This window comes from Microchirus variegatus (assembly GCF_963457635.1).
Source record: "Microchirus variegatus genome assembly, chromosome: 4".
Taxonomy (NCBI): domain Eukaryota; kingdom Metazoa; phylum Chordata; class Actinopteri; order Pleuronectiformes; family Soleidae; genus Microchirus; species Microchirus variegatus.
This window is the reverse complement of record NC_139805.1, coordinates 15,530,539-15,553,720: the sequence shown is the minus strand read 5'-3', so window position 1 is coordinate 15,553,720 and position 23,182 is coordinate 15,530,539. Positions and strand designations below refer to the sequence as shown.

General features: G+C 41.6%; 1 protein-coding gene across 2 annotated transcripts in view; it reads right to left on the bottom strand.

Annotated features, from left to right (window-relative positions):
• The window catches only part of fbn2b (fibrillin 2b), a gene marked incomplete at its 5' end in the record, with an annotated part of 59,835 nt that overhangs the window by 35,315 nt on the left and 1,338 nt on the right, over positions 1–23,182 (bottom strand). For both annotated transcript variants that reach the window (XM_083887504.1, XM_083887503.1), the window contains 4 exons: positions 9,259–9,354; positions 9,737–9,832; positions 16,056–16,163; positions 16,265–16,347. In XM_083887504.1, coding sequence (XP_083743630.1) covers positions 9,259–9,354; positions 9,737–9,832; positions 16,056–16,163; positions 16,265–16,347 — 383 coding nt within the window. The remainder of the gene's footprint in view (positions 1–9,258; positions 9,355–9,736; positions 9,833–16,055; positions 16,164–16,264; positions 16,348–23,182) is intronic.

Sequence of the window (23,182 nt, the reverse complement as noted above, 5' to 3'; positions counted from 1 at the left end):
AATTTGCTGGAAGATCTCACTAAATGACTAAGTGATAAAAAAAAAAAAGAGAATTGGCACTGCTTGCAGGATGAATTTAGAGGGATGACTCACTGGGCCTTTAAACACATCCTCACACTTTAATAGTTTCAAGTGTTAAGTCGTTTGATCAAAGTTCAGCTTACAGAAAGGAGCATTTACAAGTAGTAGGTTAAGAGGAACAATATGAGCATTGGTAGCAGCATAGGGGATCACGCCGGAGCACGAGTTCACCGCCATTATCCTATTAAACCTGCTGCAGATTAAACTGGAAAACATATCAATGCTGTCTTTCAGCAGGAATGTAGCAATAGGATTGGAATGAGTGCTACGCATTTGTCAGACTGACATAGTGAAGCACATTCCAGCGCTTTAACTATAACCTTGATGGTCAGTCAGTAAAGTAAATGCCTCTATCCGTGTGAGAATTTGCTAGTTTGTATGAAAGTAAACATGCAAACTCAATCATTGAAACAGATGCTGCATGCATAACAAACTCTAAAGAAAGTGAGAATGAAATGTTCCAGGCCTCATGGATCATCTGCTCGGCGGTTTTCCAGCCAAACCCAGGTTTAATCTTGTTAAATGTGCTTAACAATGAATTCAGACACCTCATACTGAAATGATTTCTGGAATACAATATTCATCCTTTCAATCACATGCAGCGTAATGATGCCTTCCCTTGTGGAAGAAACCATTATTACATTCACGGCAGTGGCGCCAAACTCACTGTAGCCTTCATTTAAAAAGTGGATTGTTACATTGTGTCAACGGAGATGAAAGACAAGGCAGGGAGACGTGGGGAAGGAGAGTAACATGTTCAGCTCCGAAGGACAGAATCAAACCGCTCTTTTTTGTTCCTTGTCCAACATGAAAAGGAGAAAAGGGGAAATGAGTAGGAGACGGAGAAAGAAAACGACAGCGAGCGAGAGGGAGGGAAAGTAAAGTAGGTCAAAGTGGGCATCCAGAGTGCAGGTTGGAGTTCACAGCAGTTCTCCCTTTCATCCATCTGTCTTTATTTCTCTTTGCTCACTGAAGGTTTTCCTGTCTGTCTGTCTTTCTGTCTCCTGCTCTTTCCTTGCACGTCTATCAGACACTTTTTGAACATCTTTCATCTTCACAGTAGAATGCAGACTCATAAAAGCAATTGGTCACGTTCTCTGAAACTACCATTAAAGGACTCATATTATACCCTATTTCTCCAAGTTAACCTAGTTCCCTTGTGTCCTAATGAACATGTCTGTGACATGCTTTGGTCAAAATACCATAAGGATGAAGCACCACAGCAGTTCAATCACATGCCAAAACAGCCCTGTTCAGAACGCTCTGTTTAGTAATATCTCTTTAGGTCCACCTTAAAAAAAAAACGACAACGAAACTTAAGAGACGGGAAATGACATCAGCCGCAGAGGCTACTGGGAGCTAACAGCATTAGCATTTGGAAAAGTGATCATTTGCAGTCTCTAGCAAGCACATTGCCATCATATTGTAACATGTATCCACTGGACAGATAAATCCTCTGAGGCTGGAAGTTTGTGTAGAACTCTGTGCTGCACTGTGGAGCCAAGAGTAGAACTTTTTCGGATACCGTTGCCCTCGCCAGCACTCTCTCATGTTTTACGGACAAAGCGGAGCTCCGCGAGACAACAATTCCAGGAATTTAGCGCATCGTGACGTCCCAGTGAGTGCGGAAGTCAACATTGCCTGTACTTAGACTGAGGAGGACCACAAAAACATCAGTGAGTCATCTTTTTTCACACTTTACCGACTGATAGGGCCTCCAGAGTCACAAATATAAGATTTTTTGAAGAATGGGAATCCTTATTTTTGAAACCATTCGTTCTCAAGAAAGATATAATTCTTTACATTCACAACCCAAATAAAATGGGACCCAAATATAATAAATTGAAAAAAATAAAATAAGGCTCAATAACTTGTGTAACTAAAACAACTCCATGTCAACACAAGCACATTGTGCAATTAGAACAAAATAAGACAGTGTTTCCAGCCTTGATGCTTTGATTTTATGACACAGAGGACATGAGTGGACTCACACACTGGTCATCCAGCAACACTGTGACCACACACTGCAGCCAAGTCTCAAACATTGCCCTATTCTCTCTCTGTTTCCTAAACACATGTGTATATACAAGATGGAAATGCTTGTCTCTGTGGATACACACATCTGAATAACAACACATCATCCATCTGAGCTCCAGCGTCAAGCCAAACAAAAGACTGGAGCAGGTTTCTTTGAAAGCACACAATAACAAACAACGCTGTCTCACCGTGTCCAGAAAAACATGTGCACTTCATGTTTCAGGGTTAGTTTTGGATTGCTTCTTTGTCTTGTGCATAAATATTTCTATGATGTGTATAGGCCTGAATGAAGAGGGTTAGTGTGACAGGGACACAATGGTATGCACACATCTATATGGTATGCATGCAGATTCAGGGGACACACGTGATCAGGGGCGTGGGCACTTCAGGACAGAGGCATAATCAAGCATCCTGACTCAGTTCTGCTGACGACATTGGGAAACAATTTTGTCTAATTAGTGTTTAAATGACTTCGTAGATGAAGAACGTTCTCCATGCCTTACTCCTAACTCCACCGTGAGCTATCTCTGTGCTCCGTCTCATTGAGACATCTCTGCTTTTATTCTTAGGCTCCATGATTTGTAGAATCCAGTGTACTTCACAGTAAAGGAAGAACTTTCCCACTTTGCATTAGACTCAATGGAGTATTCTGTTATACGTGTTTATCGGGCTTTTTTTCCCCATTAAAAGTCCTCCACGAATTATTTCCAGCTCTCAGTGGGCAAACACTTTAACACGTTCCTGATCTCTTAAGCCTAGTGCAAATGTCTTCTACCCAGTTGGAGGATTATATTTTTTTTAATGGCCGGCTATAGTTAGTTGGTAATTGGATCAACACAATGTCTTAGCAAGAGCCAAATTGTTTAAAAGAGATAATACCAGAGGTGATACCAGTATTGGTGGGAGTTCAAAGTATTTGATTTTGATGTTCACAAAAAAGTGGTATTGAGCCATTCCTTCTTAACACTGTATTCTGGATTAGTGATACCTACAGGTCCTGTCAATTCCCCTCTCTAATTTAAAAACTAAAGGCTTTCTAGGTTTTCTATAACCATTGATGTTGTTTTAAACTGCTTTACATCACTGCTTTATTTGGACTTGGTCTTATCTTTTCTATTATTTGCTCTCATTTTGCTTTTTCTCTGTTGAATCTTGTGCTACTCCATGTGCTACGTAAGTTAACTCGACGAGTCGTAACCACATTTTGCCTTAAGCCACTGCTGCACTTATAACCTTTAACCCAGCTCAGTCCACATAGATTAGAAAGTCATTCAAATCAGGCAATTTGACCATGATCTGACCTTTCACATGTGATAATGTTTTTTGTAGTCAAGTCAGCCATATCTGATAAAAGAACGTTGCCACTCATCCAAGCAGATTACTACTTGCTCTATAATGAGGGATGGATTAAAGGACGATGAAATGCTGTTAAAGAGAGTAAATGTTTAAATCTGTCTGGAATGCAAAGCCTTCTGAACAAAAAAACAACAACAAAACAAACAAAGTTTCCCATCAAGCATGTCTAACTGTGGTATCTTGGCTATGAGGCAGGGCAGTGACCGGACCACTAAGCAGAAAGAGATATTGAATGAGAGAAGAGGAAAAACTCCACACTTAACTATTTATAAAACTCCCATGAGGGAAAGGTCTGAGATCGGACACTTGATATGTTGGAAATATGAGGTGATTACACTGATTGATTACTCTCTGACAAGAGGTCATCAAGTCAAACTAATTAAGTGTAGAAATGTATTCATACACAAACCTCTGTGTGTTTGTGTGTGTGTGTGTGAGTGAGTGTGTTCATGTCTGGTTAGTGTGTACAGGTTGAGCATATGTTTGGCCAATCTTGTGCGATTTCTGATTCCAGTGTGGTGTTTGTGTCCCTTAGTCCCACTAATGTTGATATAAATAAATCATTCAAATGTGTGGGCTTTTTGTTTGCATGTGTGTGTGTGTGTGTCAGTGTGTGTCCTTGTGTTTGGGAGGTTTGCCTCCATCTTGGCCAACTGTAGCAGACTCTGTTAGTCTTATCAGCGCCATTATCAACAGGCTTGACATCTCCCTTTTCCTTTAGACCTAATCGCTCCTCAAGGAGTCTGCTCCTTTCATTTTTTTTCTCTCTTCCACACCAGCAGCAGCCAGTCGAACATGACCAAACACACACACACACACACACACACACACACACACACACACACACACACACACACACACACACACACACACACACACACACACACACACACACTTACGAGGGCCAAAAACTGTGGGAGAATGGAAATTGGAGAGATAAGCCTACTGCAATCTACCATAATCTAAAAGCCTGAAACCTCTTGCAAATTGCTGTATGGTGGTGATCACACACACACACACACACACACACACACACACACACACACACACACACACACACACACACACACACACACACACACACACACACACACACACACACACACACATTACTGCTTTTGAAGCACTTTCACTATGTTCATTTTGAATATCTATACTTAAATTGTGTCAGAGTCATCAGGTCGTTGATACAGTTCCTCTGTCATTGTTCCTATATTTCACCCATTGTATGTAAAAGCTATCTTGACTTTGGGAAACTTCCTGACACAATGTTGCTGCAGTGGCACAATAATGCAGACGCTTTTAAATGACACCGCCAGGAAAAAACACTGGTGGGCAAGCGGTGAGGGCTCTTGGCTCCATCAACAACAGGCGCTCATGAGACGTGCTATTTATTCTGCACACGGGAATGTTTTTGTAACAGCAGTTAGAGATAAACTGCTTCATTTTTCATCTCGCTCGATCGAACGCTGCCTTTGCCGCCATCCTGTGAATTCAATGCGGACTAGAACAAACTAGAGCCACTAAGTTTGACCTGGGCATTAAAAAGGAAACCAAAAAACAACCTCAATTTGGCATTTACAAGATAGCTCATCAAAATTAAGTGCTGCCATGAAAACGGAAAATAAAACACAGCTGGAGAAACGTGATTACACATTATTCAAAACATGATGTTTCAATTCAGAGCATATAATTGTTTTTATTTGAATGAAGTACCAGGCTCATTATAACAGAGAGCAAATTAAAACACACTGTTGCTATACTAAGAAAATACCATCAGCTGGTTCTGATGTCTAGATATTTGCCCGTTAGTGATTTAAAGGAGTTCATTGTGAATCTCATGGAAAATAGAAAGAAATGTGGCTTCTCCATCATAATTTAAAGACTTTGCTGTAGATCAAATTTAGCAAGGCTCCAAAGTGGCTGACTTCAACTAAATCATCGTCATTGGTATTATTTTCCACAGTTGCCTTTATCTCAAAAGAAAGCCTTGTTTCTCTTGCTCTCACACAGATTCAGAGAAATATCACAACTTCCTTCACCTCTAAAACCTTAAAATGCCCCTGACATCATCGCCTGCTGAGGGACAAAATTGCTCTTCTGCAATTATCGATTTATTTGGTCTGGCCTGGTCTGGAATTGGGGCTGACGACAGAGGAACTTTACAGGTCCACTGGGACACACTGGACTGGGTATTACTGAAGCAGAGCTGGCTTAACTGGGCCAAAACTAATGCCATTATTTTTCCAACTATGTTGTTTCAAACCAATGCAGTGGACCAATTAAAAAAGGATCCTAATGATGAAGTGGTTGAGACATTTCAACTAACACTAAAAAAAAAGTCAGACTATCATATTCATTGGGATTCGTCTTTACAGGAACACAAATGCCTGCACTAAATCATGGCAATACATCAAATAATGTTAAATATATGTCAGCTTGAAGAAAAGTGGTGAATTAAAACCATTTTCAGACGTAAACTCTACTTCTCACATAATATGCTTGAAGTTGTAGGGATGACTCAGGCGTTAACATATTTTAGAGATTATACTTGGGAGCTGACAGGACAATCTCTGCTCTGTCTACTTCTGTGCACATTTGCTCTTGCACACACATCTGCTCCACACAGTGCTCGGTGCATGTCTAACACTACAGCAGGTTAACTGTTCGTAGACAGAGGCAATCGGTCATGACATCATCCATCAAAACATGAACTCCCATTTTAAAGCCTCCAGAATCACAATTTGGCTGCCACCATTTTGATGGTTCAGAGGGCGTCACCTACAACCAGGCTCCTATTGGACAGTAAAAGCTCTAACACTCTGGTGTCACACTTAACTGTCTATTTTCATCTTAATGGAAATATACTTTACAAACTTGACACCATGTGCTATTGAATAGGACCAGAAACTAGCGTTAGAGACCTTCAACTCCTCAGATGTCAAATGTTTACTGATGTTACTAATCAATGAGAATGACATGTAGGCTCAATTTTGATAACTAAGTTATTTTTGTAATCAGAAGCTTTGCCCCCTGGTGGCCACTCAATATACATTCACTTCCCGTGTTTCTTCACTGTGGCAACTGAAAGTTTTTGTCCATTTTTTAAAATATATATATACATATCATTCCTTGAGATACACTGCTACCAAGGCTAACAAATATGTGTTTGTACATGTACACATTCACAGGAAGAAAAACTGCTATTCTGAAACGCATCATGTGGACAGTAGATTCTGAATGATGATAACGTACGGTAGAGACTGTGGTGAATGATTGTGATAACGCTAAGTATCTCATGTTAACCATAACTGAAGCCTTAGACACACACACACACACGAGCTGTTAGCACTTTGCTCCACACTCACACACACAAACACACACACAGGAGGTTCCCATGACTCCGATTCCATTCCCAGTTCTCCGAAAGTGAAGGACTTCCACTGCCCTCATAATTGCAGTGCAGTCCTCTCACTGAATCACACAGTAAATCTGTTGACTCATGGCCTCAGTTACACTGACACGATATATAACAGTCGTAAGAGTTTACACCAGGGAATCTCCAGCCTTTCTCGGGATGAACCCAATATTAACTATATTTATTAGTCACATGTCAAATGTTGGGGAGTTTAGGGTCTTTTCCTTGGTGACCCAAAGATCGTATGAGAACAAAGTTGACATCCAATTTGTCATTTTTTAGAATTTATGAATGAAGTGACTAAGATCATTTCCGTGTTAATGATTCTTCATAAATAAGATTGTTTGTAAAATGACCTCATCCCCCTTTTCTCTGGAGAATACTTTGCAACAAAAACAGACAAGTTAATTGTCTGTGGCTACCTGCAGGTCCAGGATTCTACTCAATCTTACAACATGGAGATTAATTCTAAAAGACTGTGTGTACACAGCTGGGAAGTCTATTTTCATTTTCACCCGATTCCGTCCCTTTCCCTCTCTCCTCTCCTCTCCCCTCCATCTCTCTCTCTCTCTTTCGCTCTGTCTCCACTCCTCATCAGGAAATGTCCATGACTACTCCACAAAGAAAGTCTATTCTGTCAGTCCTGTGGGGATGTTGAGGAGCAGGACGGGGTATAGTATTTGTTGCCAGATGTCCTTTTTGCTGCCTTTGACAAACTCAACCATTCAGGTTCCGTTTTGTCCAAGACAAAAAAAAGACACTTGAGTTTCATGGTGAGTGGAAGAAATTCTAGGAAAGTTACAATTGTTACAGTATAGAGGGGAAGAAGACAGGAGAGAGGGACATGAGAAAAGAAAAGTGGAATGCCAAAAAGATGAATGAGGTGTGGGCAATTAAGGGCCAAGCCATTATCCTGCCTCAGTTCAGGTAACAGGCAGGGCAGGAAGAGGGAGGTACAAAAAGGTGAAGGTCGCAGTAAGGTCACATAGTATATGAAGGCATAAACATCTCTCTCCTTCTCTGAGAAGGTGAACTGAGGTGAGCAGAGACTGAAAGTAGCCATCAATTCTGACTTTTTTTTTTTTCTTCTGCCACAGCAATGTGCTACCTACTTCCAACGCCCCACCACACACACACACACACACACACACACACACACACACACACACACACACACACACACACACACACACATACTACAGGCTTCTGTTCAATGCCCAGGAGAGACACACCCACTGTCTGTCTCAAGCTGTAGAGAAGAGCCTGCTCACTCAGCGCTGAAGTAATGCAGTAGCAGAAAACATCTGGACTGATAGGAACAGCACTTCATGACTGCATGACCACGTCAAAGCTTTCCTGGTAACGATATTTATCTGACCAGTTAAGTATGTGCTGGTGGGGAATGTGTTGACAAAACACAGCGTCACAGGGTCTAAACTAGGGCTGAACAATTAATCGAAATTTTACAATATCTTTTCAAGCCAAAATGTGTGATAATATCATTTTAGATCTATACACATCTTATTCTACAGACTGAAGAAATCATTTTAAATGTGTTTGTCAAACGCAAAAATGAGAATAATGATGTAAAAAAATTGTGATTCATATCACAATCGCAATTCCTGTCAAAATATTTGACCAATATAATTGGATATTTAGTCAAAATCCTACAGCCCTAGTCTAAAAACCTCACCAGGCAGGTTGGCCAATCAAATCCTGGCTGACAAAGTCAAATCATGTCGTTTTTCCACTATATGGTACCACCTCGCCTCGCCTCTACACAGTTTGGTTGGTTTTCCATTAAAATATGGTACCTCCTCAACGTGGGCGGGGTCATCACAGCACGGCTTCATGAAACTGCAGTGACTTTGTTTTATATACGCGACAAACACAAACTAGTGACTTGTAAAGCAGTTGTTTTCGATGTACTGAATCATTAGAATCAGTTTATTAAAAAGATTTGCTCAGTACTTCCTGCGTGACCGGAGCACAGATTCAGTCTGACACAGTCAGTGAATACTACGGCAGGGTTTGTGATTAAACCATGTTTTCAGGATTGTTAAGTCGTTTTAACTGATCTACATTTTCGTCATTTTTCGCTTTGATTCTTGTTCCAGTCAGACGACATAGTCACACATAGTTGGAACCTCACCTGAGCAGATACCAGGTACTGTCGCTAATGGAAAAGCAAAGCAACTGTGCAGCACCGAGGTGACAAAAAAGAAACAAATCCCATCCTGAGCAATATCTTTTGGATCACATGTTAGGAAGTGAAGCCACATCACGTTAGTGTACGTGAAGTGAAAGTGAAGACTCAGTGAAGACATCGTGAATCATGACGGACAGAAAGGAGGATGAGCTCTCACCTCTCTCGCACTGTGGACCGGTGAAACCATAAACACAGGCACATCTGTTGGGCCCGATGCAGCGTCCGCCATTCTGACAGCCTTTCTCACACACAGCTACAGGAGACACGGGGAGAGACAGACGGCGTGAATCACAGAGGGGCTACAAATTAACACACGCTTTTCTTGTCACAGACACAAACACTGGTCTCTCATTTAGCTTCAAATGACTTCACTGTTTGAATAACTTGCTTCACTAACTCATAAACACACGCCGCATTGTGTACTTGTATTGCAAACATATGTGAAGATTGTCACAGATGACATCAGTCCTTTGGCCAGTAATGCTAACTCTCCTCACGTCATGTCTCACTTAACTCCAAAAACATGTCTAACCTTTCAAAAGAATTAGACCGGTCTAAAAACAGGTCTTAATCGACTAACGAGGTCCAAATTAAAGAAGCGGAATGTCTGCAGAGCTGCAGCAGCTTCTACTCACGCTGGCCACAGTGGCTGCCTGTGTAGCCGTTTGTGCAGGAGCACGAATCCTCCGCGCAGCTGCCTCCATTCATACACCTGATGTTGCAGGACTGAACTGTGGGAGACAAGAAACAGAGAGGGGAAATGAGGACTGTGAAGATGAGCAAGAACAGATGCACTTTAAAAATGCACTACTTCACTCTTCTCATTTCATCAAGTAAAACAAGATGCAACGTTATAATGAAGAAACTTTGAACATCACAACGTTTTTGGTGTCAAATAGTGTATTTTAGCTTTATTTTGTTTTAACCCACACTAAGAGTTGTTTAAGAACATCTTCACATTTTCTGTTAGTTTTGTTTTATCAGACAAAGCTCAAAGGCCCCGTGGCCACAAAACCCCCAAAAATCAAGCCGACTGGGATCAGGCAATAAGTCAAGCCAGCTGTGTGCTACAGTCTGTCATTCAGGAATTTGCTGAGAGGAGAGGGAAGAGGGAAACTGGGTAAGGGGTGTAAGTCAAATGTAGCAGGATGCACAAAGGAAGAAAGCATGCCATTTTGAGTAAACACAAAAAAAGTAGAGCTACAGCGATACTGGCTGTTGTAATCTGAAACAGGACCTTTCCGGCAGGCAGACTGCTTTCTCAAAGTGTGAGATGGTCTTAAACACGTCGCTGCAGCTTCCATAAGAGAAACTAATTGGTCCTCTTGGCCGACAGCTCAGCATCTTTCAGCAGAGCCAGCCTTTTACCATACACAAGAGGACAGCAGACACCTACAGTGCTGGATGTCAGCAGACTGCATTCTCTGACTGTTCTCTCACATCCTGTTTTACTTTATCCTTCAGGCTCGACTCTGGTGTCTTCTACCTCGTACTCTTATTGTTCTTCCTTCATCCACTTTCCTTTATTCCCCCAGTGCCTTTCATGCTCATCTGTCTATCTCTTAAATGGAAGTTTAACATCAATTTCCTTTCCCTCTTTCTGCTTCTCTTTCCTTTATGTCTCTCTCCGTCTTTAACTGCCATGCAGCAGAAGAAGGGAAATGACTGGGCTTCCCTCTTGGTTGACTTTTTCTAATGACAAAGTCTGTGTATGCACACTTGCCAACAAGAGACATTTCAGCTGCGACAATCCGTCCACTTACAGTACTCTGACTGTGCCCTAACACACTAAATGTGACTTGTGTGAGTCATGATGAGCAACTTTTCTCTCAGGTAGTTCCTCGTCATAACGATCCTCACTTACTTACATGCATACACTTCAGTTACGTCAATAGTACATAGCTGGGACCCTGTGGACTTTCAGTAAAAATGCAAGGCAGAGCTTTCATGTCTCCATGTACTTAATGCATCTTAAGTCTGGAAGAATTTTTTTTGGCAGAGTCTATGCACAGATTTGGCAGAAAAACGTCATGGCAACATATGGTCATCAATTAAAGCAAATAGTTTGGGGCTCTGGGGCAATCCAGGTTTTTATGTTAGTGTAGACTGCTGGCTCTCTCTCTCCCTCTCTCACTTTCCATCATTCGCATTCACTCTCATGGGAGTTCAGTCGAGTCGTCCTATCAGGTTTCACCTTAAGCTCTGTAAAGCCACTGTACGCTCGTTTGACTCTGTTGTCTTCACTCGGGCCAACGCACAGTGGCAGCCATGATGTGAAACATCAAAGAATAAGCATCATTATTGCAGTAAATAATTGCTGTTTTCCCAACTATGGAGCACACCTTGGAGGAAACCATCCCAGTGTGCTGTAAACTAGACTCACACAAAACAAAGGGCATCTTGGGTAAGCTCATACATTTTTCAACAAGTCCCCCTCCCCATGAAAACATATTTTCAAATAGGTCAAGGCAGGGGAAAGTATTGGGAAAGTATTTTGGCAGAGTGAGGTGGATGGGGAAAGAGACTCTGCAGCAAGAGTCTTTCTGTCCACTTATAGTCACTGATGTTTCTGCCCTCAGGAATAAAGGATGATGGGATAAGTGCTGATAGGATGGAAACAGATTGAAGGTATATGAGTAACAGATATTCAGCTCATGTGTTTTCTCTGTTACAGGAACCAGATAGGAGGAAAGGGAGGAGAAGGAAGCCTATTTGGAGGCAGAGTAGGATGATCTCACTGGCTGACTTTGCAGCTCACTCCCCCTTTTACATGGCACTCCATCCCCCACAGGTGAAGGGGCATGGTTTGCCCCAATGGCCTGTGTCTGAAAAAGCTACACATGCAGAGCAACAGGATGTGTGCGCACGCTTGCATCTATGTGTGAGTCTTCCACATACAGAGCAAAGCGAGTTGGGTGTAGCTTTGAGGCACCACAATGCACCTCTGTATTCTGGTAGTGTCGTCGGTGAGCCGCTCACATCTGGGTGTTTTTTACGAGAGGCTGCGAAACACAGGAAGTCCAGATTTGTGTGTGTGTGTGTGTGTGTGTGTGTGTGTGTGTGTGTGTGTGTGTGTGTGTGTGTGTGTGTGTGTGTGTGTGTGTGTGTGTGTGTGTGTGTGTGTGTACGTGCACGCGTGCCCGTGTGTGTGTGTGTATGGGTGCATGGCCACACATGTCTGATGGAAAGCTGAGGAACTTTACAGCTGTGTTTTGTCCTGATTTACTCAGACGCCAGGGACCAGGGACTGGTCAGCTGCAGTTTCAGTGTTGGGCAATGTAATGAAATGAAAGGCTATATGAGATGCCGTCACAGCAGGCTGACGTCAAAACGCAGACATTTCTGCTCATTTTTTCGAAAATCTGAGGCCTTCACCTTTTTTATTTGTGGAGACAGTACCTCACGTCTCCAGCCTAATCGGCAGACCAATTTATTTGCTTCCATACATCATAACTTATACACTTAATGCGTAATTTGCATTAACAGTCCAGTACTGTATGTAGCATTAGGGAGGATTTATTGGCAGAAATTCAATATAATACACATGTGTTCTTGTACATATTTTGTACATATGTATAATCACTTTTCAGTTTCCATGGCCTCAGAAAAAGCCTTTTGTCTTTACTTTAAGCAAAGACTTTATGGAAGCCGCCATCTTACACTGCCATGTCTCTACAAAAGCGCTCAGAGCATGCTTTGTGTGTTTTGACGTACGTTTACTAGTACAAAGAGGCCACCGTAGTTCCCTGACACTTCCGGAAAAAGGAAGGGGTGAGTGGAGGACTCCTCCATTTGTTACAATCTGCAGTCTCACCATTAGATGTCACTAATTCTTACGCACTGGACCATTAAAGGTGGAATATTTTGACAGAGCGTGGCTTCGAATTAAAAAGGTCCCCTGCGGGGTGGTTTGACCTCTGTCATTGGTTTCATAATTTTTTATCGTCTGGGGGCTGGGTGGGGTGGGACCAGCCCCTCCTCCAGGTCCTCCATGGGTTAGGCACATGGCTATACCTGAGATCAATAGCCTCAGATCTTTCCTGCCCTATGACACTGCTGGATGCTCTGTGCATCTGGGTCCTGATAGGCTTGCTGTGGAAGCCCGACCAGATGCTGTCGTGGTCCTCCACTCTAACTCCTGACCACATCTAGTGACAACCTCTACACATGCAGATGTGAGTGATCACACACAAACACTCTGCTTCACTTAACTGTTACAGCCAGTGTAGGTTTGGTTACCTTTTTTAATGTTGCTGCAGTTCTACTTGGTGGTTTTTTGTTCATATTATCTTTGACATTGTTACTGTCATGTATTAAGTTGTCTTGTCCAACCTTGTTTGGTGCTTGTTTTTTGTCTACCTCTTTCTCTCCTGTCTTACCCCTCCTCTGATCTGTATAGCACCCATTCGCCCCTAAGTCTACAATAGACGTCAGTTTAAAGACAGGTGTTTCTCAGCATTAGGGAGAGAATAGCCATGGTCATAATTTCATAATTATGGTTAAAGGAAGTCACAAGGTAATAAAGTTGACCCTGTGCGGTTCTGTGCACAGCTGCTCTGCTGTAAGAATGTCTGGTTTTCTTTAAGGCTGACTTTCGAAGCCTTGTGGGTCTGGGAAGTGACGTATATCTCCAGGTTATCAGTAAACATGTTTCATGCAACTGCAAGACCGCCCTGGCTTTTCCTTCCACTGTTTCTGAACATGTGTACATTTCTGACCATCTGCACAGAAACACATGGTGTGGCTCCAGTAGATAAACTAGAAAATCTGTTTCTGATTTATTTTAAAGTCTGCATTCCACAGGCAAGACGTAAAGATGCTATCTTTAACCCATTGGAGCAGGGTGCTAGAATCAGGCTGTATCATTAAGACGGATTCCGTCCAAACGGATCTCCATTGAGTTGCAGTTTGTTTCCCACTGCACTAAATTATCCCGTTGAACAGAACGAGGAGCAGTACAATGCACAATTGCATACAATGTAGCATTTCCTATAGACGGATAATGCTGTGAAAACGATATTCATTTTGCCAAAGCTTCACAACCCAATATTAAATTAAACACAGCATTCATTTCTGCTGTTTGGGCTCTCAACCAAAACCAGCTAGTTTGACGACATTGGAAGTAGCATTTGATCTTGGGAATTGTTGGATTGTCTCAATTAGATGCCCTGTGTTTCTCACTTTATTGAGAGCAGCAGCAGAACACCATCCAAACACACGGACTGACTAGTACTACCCAATATTTTCTTCCTCGCTCTGGTGTTTCATGTGGGCTTTGGCCCAGCAATGTGTGCAGAGAAGGGTAACGCAGATGAAGCCATTAAAAGGCTATCAAAATTAGACAGTAAATTAGTTAGAAGTACAGATTTTTATGGATTTGGCGTGTTGAAAACGTGATGTCGGGTGATGTATGTACACTAATCAACATCTGCCATGACAAACATTAGTCATCTTATTTTTAGCTATTTGAATGCACAAATGCTACGTATTATATCTTTTAAGTGATTGCCATGGTTATCCAGGATCATTTGAAGCATTATGAGCACAAGTTGTGGATTTGAATATTCACTAAAGGGACAGAGAGCAACAAAGGTCTTTCCAAGGAATAAACACCACTCCACCATTCTGTTAAACAAGCCCCCAAATGACAATTGAGACGATGTATTTAACAGATCATAGAGCAACTCAGTGGCTTCCCTTCACTGTCTGCTACCATGAGGAAAAAGTCACCATAAATCCCAGCGGAGGGAAACCGAGAATCACCAAGTGTGACAATCGGTTAGTTCCCTCTTCTGCTAAGCTCCCACAATTGCTTCACTTTCTAGCGTCATTCCTGTCTCTGAGGGACACGAGTCTTGCCAAAGCACTGACTCTGCAGGAGAAATGTGTGTACGCTGCCATATAGGTCAGAGACTGTTTTTGTCCACTCCATCCTCTACGGGTCATCCTTAGTTATAGATCCCACTTTACACCTCTGAGTCATAACATACGTGTGTGTTATTCTTTCTGTCTGCAGTATACCTGTGTGTCGGTCTGTGTGTGCAGCCGCATGTGTGTAATGGAGTGTGAGCATGTGAAAAGTGTCTGACAGACTTCAGGAATTGAAGCAATAAAGCTGAACTACAACTGAGCTACACTTTGCTTGCTCCCACGAGTGCTGCTTAGTGACCTGTTTCCAGCGTGTGCCGTACATATTAACTTCATACTTAAACCCTGCACAGATTGCACTAATCTCAAGTAGACACATTTTCACACACTGCTTGTGCTCATACTCTACATGCTACAATTACACTGTGCTGCATAACTATTCTGGGGTGGAACCATTACCTCTGGAAAATGACAGAGCAATTGAATGAGTGGAAGATGAAACTGCTCAGTGTATCTGGCTACATCAGGAGTCTGAGCTGCTTGGCAGGTTCAGAAGTTCAGAGAAAAATGCATTATTTCTATACATAGACTTAGCAACAATGATCTACAGTTCTGTTCTGCCAATCACTTTGTTCAATAAATGATCAGATATGGTGCTGAAAAAGGCCAAAGGCTATAATTAGCAGAAAGTACGCTTAGTTTAGCACAAAGACTGGAAGCAGGGGGAACAATTCAGTATTTTTGGACACTGCAAGACAAAGTAAACTGCAGTGTAGCTTCATAATAACTGTAATGGACAGATGAGTGAACTCTCCAACAGAAAGAGAATAGGCACAGTTTCCAAAATGTCAAACAAATCCTTTAATCATAGTTTATGGCTGAATGCAATTTTAGCATTTCAGTTCCATTTTTCCCATGACAAAACATTTGGTCCATAAAATGTATATATATAGAAGTTGTATTACTCTGGACAAAAGTGTCAGCTTGAATACAGATACAATTTGATTCTGTTTATCCCATTATGACGAAGTTTGATGTTATTGTATATATTCTGTGTGCACGTGTTTGATTCGAAGCATTACTGACCTCCTCCTCCCGCTCCTGCTCCACAGCTGGGAGAGAGCTGACCATTCGAACAGGTACACATGTTGGGTCTGGAACAGAAGCCATCGCCACATGAGTTCCTGCAAATTGCTGAAGAGGACAAGAGGGGAGAGGTGAATTTAGCTTTTTCCCTTTTTTTCTCGATAGTGGCATTTTTTCTTTGTCGTATCAAAGGTTTAAGGATTACTTACGAACAATACACTGGTTCCCTCCGGGCAGTGTCTTCCATCCTGGACAGCAATATGAATGAAAGCGAGAGCCACACACATTGGGCCTAACAGAGACAAAAAGACAGAACAAACAAACTCACTACTCACCCAGACCTCCCAAATATATTTTAGCAAAAATCCCTAAACAAATACACACAGTTTTGAGTAATCTTCTGAGCTGGCCAAGGCCTGCACAGCTCTGCTTTCAGAATAAACAAAACAAACTTTGATATGAAGCCTCCTCCGGTGATGGATGGAGGTATTTTCAGAGAACGGAGGGAAGAATGAGGGGTCTACGACGTGAGGACGCGTGGGATTTTAATTTCCGTTTAAGGCTAAATTTAACATTTGAAGGACAATAAAGTTCCGCCATTTTCTCAAATCACATACTTGGCTGTCCTGTCCTCTGGCAAGTATCCAGTCATCCTCCGCATTGCTGCCCCCCCCCCCCCCCCCATACAGCGCTGATTCTTCCTGTTCAAGGGCCTGCAGTGAACTTTGACCCAGTCTGACAGATGTAGGAGTCATAACAGTGCATATAGTGCTTGACTGGCCTGACAGGTTAGCCACAAAGTTTTATGCTGAGGAAATGACTAAACCACATCTATAGACGACAAGCTCGGCTCATACACACACACACAAACGTACAGTGGTACTTAAGTGTGCAGCTGCCTTACAATCTAATGCAAAGTACACTTCCCTTTCACTTTTATCATCCATGAATAATAACACTCCTATGCCTGTAGCTCAGTTTATTTAGAAATGGACCTAAAATACCAACATGCATCAATCCCAAAGCCCAACTCCACATCCACATACTATAAGGAAGTGTGAGTCACTGTGTGCGCTCAAGTGAAATACCCTGCATAAATCGCTTTAACAAGCTGAGGGGATCCCAACTATGTGGTTGTAGTAATGATATCCTTGCTGACCTCTCACAGTGTGTAATAGTAATAATAATAATAATGTCTATATCTGTGCTGGTGGTTTTCTTGTTTGCAGGACCATAGCGTGGTAAATTGTGAAAAATCCTTATCCAGATGCTCATAGTAGAGTAATTTGCCTCAGGGATCACATCACATCTCACTTTAGTCCATTTCTGCCCCCTGGACACGATTTATGACTGTTTAAACTTACGCTCCATCACTCTGTGTTTTCTGACAGAGACCAAGGAGTAGTAAAATTGGAGAATAATTTAACAAGCCTTTAACAAGGGATACCCTAGCGGTTTGATATACTTTTATAAAGTTGAGGCACGTTTAAGGGAGTAGTTAAAATAATCTAAAGGTACTGCAGAGAATATAATATTCCAGTGTTTGCAGCCTAGAATGAATAAAGTCTAAAAAGTTGACCTGACTGTTGGCTTTTTTTCTCATAAAAGTCTACATGAGCAGCATCAGGTTGGACGAGGAGACTAGAGCTAAAGTGCAAAGTGAATAGTTTGCTCTGGTGAACTTTTCAAGTTCCTCCAGCATGAAACAGATGACCTTCCTTCCTACTCACTAGACAGCATCCATAGTAACCCCGGGCTGTCACCAGGCAGATGACAGCTGGGGTTTGAATCTCAGATGCACAGATAGCAGGGTACACCTCCAACCACATTACCAGATGGTACGTGGGGGACAGAGAGACAGACAAACAGGTGGGCAAACAGACAAGATATATTTATGTAGGCAGAATTAGTGGTCAGACAAAAAAACAGACATGGGAGAAAAGACAAAAGCAGAGAGGGCTGAGACTCTTGATGGCTGGCTTTACAGGGAAAGTGTAAAGAGGAACGTCAGTGGGGAGAAGGGAAAACAGGACGGTGGGAAAGGAACAGGAGAACAGTGGGAGGGAAAGCAAAACAAGTTTCTGTTGAGAAGAGGAAGAAGCCGGAGGAGGAGTGGGAGCAGAAAGCAGGAGATATGGAAACGAAAGGAGACAGCAGAAGCTTGGTGAGGGTCGAACTTCTGGGGAAAATAAACACGTGCACAAAAAACTTCAGAAATGTAGATCGAGACATCGGCATTCCGTCAATTAACGAACGGAGAAAAATATTTTCTCTGATCTAATTTGCTACAAAACTTTAAAGAATTTCCACTGTTTCAGACCTGGAGGATGTCAGTATGTGGAGGATTACGCAGGCCTGATTTTAAGGTGCTATGGTTTGTTATTCTTCGCCTCTCTCTCTTTCCCTGCTTCTATCGCAAAGAGGAGGCTTTTGAGGGTGAAGTAAAACAGACTGAGAGACTGTCATAAAAGGGAGTTTAAGCCCCAGGAGTTTATCCTCAATTTTGAAATGTCCTACTGTTCTCAGGATTCAATCTAAAGAAGATTAACTCTTCAGTGGCCATGTCACAGCCTTTGAAGTCGCCTCCTGCTCTGTGGACGTCTCATTAACTTCTATTAATCGTAATAAAGAGATAATAGGTGTTGAATGGGAGTTAAAAGGAACACAGTAGTGAGGGTTCACAGTTTAAAAGAGGGGGCAGTATCAACATCCATAATAATCATAAATCTATTCACTTGTATTCACATATCATTTATCATCATGAAACTTAGATAAAAGTCTTTTTTGACTGTTATGTAATGTTCGCCTGTAAAACATTATCACTACATTAGTACACAAGTATTCAGTGTATATGGTATCATTTGGTTACCAGAGAGTTGTATAAAGTTATTCTATTAGAAAACGCTCAATCAACAGTGCTGTTATGAGGCCGTAGCCTGAGGGTCCTGCTCCTTTGCAGGAATCCACGGGGTCAAATGTTAAGGCAGTTTAGAGCGGCAGCTTCCACTAAGCTCCAAAGAAGGGCAGAGCTGGGCAGGCACAGAAAATGACTGCAGACAATCTGTTTTCATAAAGACACAGACCATAAGTTCACAGTTGCCAGGTCAGGAGTCTGTGTCCATGTGTACTGGTCATAGGTCAAAGGTCTTCTGCCTGGCATCTGAACCACCTCAGCAAAACTCTAGCTGCCTTTAGCAACATCAAGACTTGTTGCTCAAACAGTGGAGATCGTAAAAAAAATGTAGTGTGTAGTAGTTTTGATGGCAGAAATTGAATGTTTTCCTAGAGTGAGGGACTTTAGGGCAAGGGCTTCTCTTTGCAGAGGCCACAATCTTGTGCAGCCATGTTTCTACATTCTCGATTAGACAAACTATCCAGTGTGTAATTCCCGTTTTTGAGACTTTGGAGACTACGAAAATGAAACAATACCCTATTTGGTATGTGAAGGCCGACGTAGTTTCCTGAAGCACTTAGGGCCAGGTCATAGCCACCGTGTCTGGCGTCTGTGGAGAGTCGCTTCACATTTCCACATGTGCATAAAGGCTGCATGGTCCACGTCAGTATAGGATTCTATACATATTGCATATTCAATTCCTGAAACAGCAAGTTCTCAACAGGAATTTGGCCCAATACGTAGTATTCTTGCTGAGTAGTACAATCTGTGGTCTTCCACAAATAACCTCAAGCAAGTTCCCATGGTTTCCCATGGTCTTCTTCGTTGAGTATTTTTGCCCAAAAGAAGAGTGCGCTATAAACTGACGAAATGTACATCACATGGAGCCTAAGGCCTCTGTCTCTTACAATCAGCAGTCAGATGTCACTAAATCTGACACGCATGACCTTTTAGTCTGGTATTAGAGCAAGTACACGTAAAAAGACTGAGGCTACAAAAACCAAACCCAAGGCAATTACACACTTATACAGACACGGCTCGTATATTCAATATCTGCCAATAAAACCTCTTTAATGTTACAGACTGGACCTTTAAGTCAGTGACTAAACTACAGGTGGTGATAGATGATAGATGAGAAGTGACTGTACCTTATGTTTTAGTTTAAGTAGAAGGCAACATGAATACAGTTTATAAACATATTAAAAGCGAAATTTAACTTCACTCACATGGCAGATAAAAAACTGTCTGCAGTTTGAAAGCCTTTCATGATCGCTCAGAAGAAAGGAAAAGAAAGACGAGAGCAGCTTGTGTTTTTGCTTAAACTGTAAAATCCTTATGAAGAAAGGTCACCAGACTTAAGCAGCTGTGATTATTGTGGAGGCAAGAAAACAATGGGTCCTTTTTTCTTGAGAAATATTGTCCAGCCATTAAAAAAAAAAAAAAAAAAAAAAAACTAAGAGTGAATTGAATTAAGAGAATCAGAGAATCAGAGTGAGAGACTGTTGGCCGTGCCGCCAAGAAGGGACTTGGCCATGTTTGTTGTGAAGACTGTGAAGACTCTTCTGGCTGAGAGACAAGAGATTAAGCTCTAAATGACATTAACTTAAACTGTGGTCTACCATACAAACCCCAGAGGAGATATTTGATTATTCTTCTGTGCCATGAAAACAAAAATGGAGCGAATGCCAACATCTTTCTTAACTTGGATGATTCGTGGCAAAACTAATACTGTTTGTGATCAGCTATAAAAATAACTCAACTGTAAATCAAACACAGCTCTGCACAGAAATATGCTCACAAGGAGCCTTTATGCACTTTTGTTGTATTTATTGTGAGTCAGTGTGTGTGGCAGTGTGGAATGTGCGAAGCAGACTGATGGCTAAATCTTTTTACACTGCCTGACATTAAACAGAAACTGCTTTATTCACAGACCACGTGCCAATCAGCGCTCCCAGATAATCCTCTCTCTCTCTCTCTAGAACTCAAGTCTCACTCTGTATGTACAGTAAATAATGAAGGTAGACACATAAAAACCAGAAGCACATACAACAAAGAGAGAAGTTGGCAGATGATCGCAAATACCTCCTGGAGGTGTTTCATGAGTGTTCATTATGTTCCTTGTCCTCATATCACTTATTTCTGGTGTGAAGAGGCCATCGGAAACAGGAAAATGCTTTTATTCTCCTTTCAATGTCTACACAGTAGAGGCAGAGTATAAATAGAGGATTTTAACCAGACCATTGAGGTGATATTGACATTATACTAGAAGGGTCTTGAGTAGAGCTGCAACTAAGGATTATTTTCGTAAATCTGTCGATTTCTTTCTCGATTAATCGTTTGGTCCATAAAATGTCAGAAAATGTCAAAAAACGTTGATCAAACCTGGAAATGACGATGTTCTCGAATGTCTTGTTTTGTCCACAAACCAAAAAAGATTCAGTTTGAATGATTTCTTTGTAATGTGGAGCAAATAAACAAAGGAAATATTCACATTTAAGAAGCTAAAACAATCAGAAATCTTGTTTTAATCATGAAAAAAGCTTGAAACCGATTAATCGATTATCAAAAAGTGGATGATTAATTTAGTAATCAATTCATAATCACTGACTCGATTAAATGTTTCAGCTCTAGACTTGAGTGACTGAATTTAATTGTCTGCTTTGAGGCTGAACTCTGCTAAATTAGCCAGCGTCCAGAATGATGCTCTTCAGCCAAGTTCATAGGATGAGTGGCTACAACAAAGATACTCCAATGGATATTATATACCAGAGACTGTATTCATCTATAAATAGTCAACTTTTTGGAGGCGTTAAAGAAAGAAAGTGAGAGAAAGTCTCCATCTCTGCCTCACACTTTCCTTTTCCTCTTTTCAACCAACCAACCAGACAGTTAATCACTCATCTAGTAAAGCAGACACGCCAGGCAGCCACCCGAGCTAAAGTCTGATCAGATGCCGCCCCTTGAGTGGACCAGTGCCAGCCTTTAGTGTGGGAGCCAATAAATCAGAGTCAGTCAGCATAAGACCGGGCACGACCAGAGACAGACCAGGGGATATGGAGCTCCAGCCAGCAAATAAACACTACACCTCAGCCCAAGGCCGGTGTAATGACCATCATTAAACTAACCTCCCTCCATCTCCCACAAAGAGAATCTGTGAAACCCATACTGAGTTACTGATAGAACGTTCACTGTGGTGCAACTATTGGTTGAAAGCATTACGGTAAGACACGAGCATGGGTTAGCATGTATTGTGGTTTGTCAGCGTGAATGAAGGACGTTGTTACATACACTCCATTAAGGAGTATCCAGCCAGTGTTTCTCTCTGGTTGCCATAGCAGTGAGTGACTCGGAGTGTTGGCACCAAGGATTTTGTAGTAAAATTCACTGATTTCTGAATAAAACACACTTGGCTCACACTACAGAAAAACATATCAACAGCCACTTAGTGGTTAGATGACGACTTATCACGAATGATTTCAGATGAACTTTAATTGTTTCAGCCAGTGACAGTGAAACAGTTATACGGCAGATTAATTCAACACATTAAGTGTGTTTGCTTTGGCCACATCGCATGAGAACACGGGGGCTGGGTTTAAATCTAGGGATAATTCCACTGAGTAATAATTCCAGTGACAGTTACCAGGCAACACCTAGTATTACAATAAAAATAATCAAAAAGATGTTGAACCATTTGTCCAAAAAAAACATGGGTTTTTGTTTGTTACGCTGGATGCTGTGTAAATTTGTCGCCTATTTATTTCAGTACACAAAGCTCATTGTATGAGCAATTCATTCCTAACACAGTGGTGTTTCCAGAACTTAACAATGCAATGGAAAAAGTCTTCAGGCTTGTGTTACTTGTTTTCATGAAACCGCACTATTTGACGGGGATAAAATGCTATTGTGCAAGGTCCTCCTAGTTTCTCTGTTCTCTTCGCCGGCCTTCACTCACTGCTAATGTGAGTTGTAGCTCAGACAAAACATAAAACGTAAAAAAATCAAACTCAATCCCAGTCATCTCAGTTTATCAGTGAACACATGATGGCGCAGACAGGATAAAGAACATTGAATTCAAAGTTAAATAACTTCAATAAAACATAAAGGCAAATATGGGAATTGACTTCAAAATGAACCATAATAAAATAAAAGTTATTATTATGCTGCTGGAAACTGTGCCGAACATGAAAAAGCAGCAGTGGGCTGAGCCACACGTTATTAATCAGGCTCAACTGAA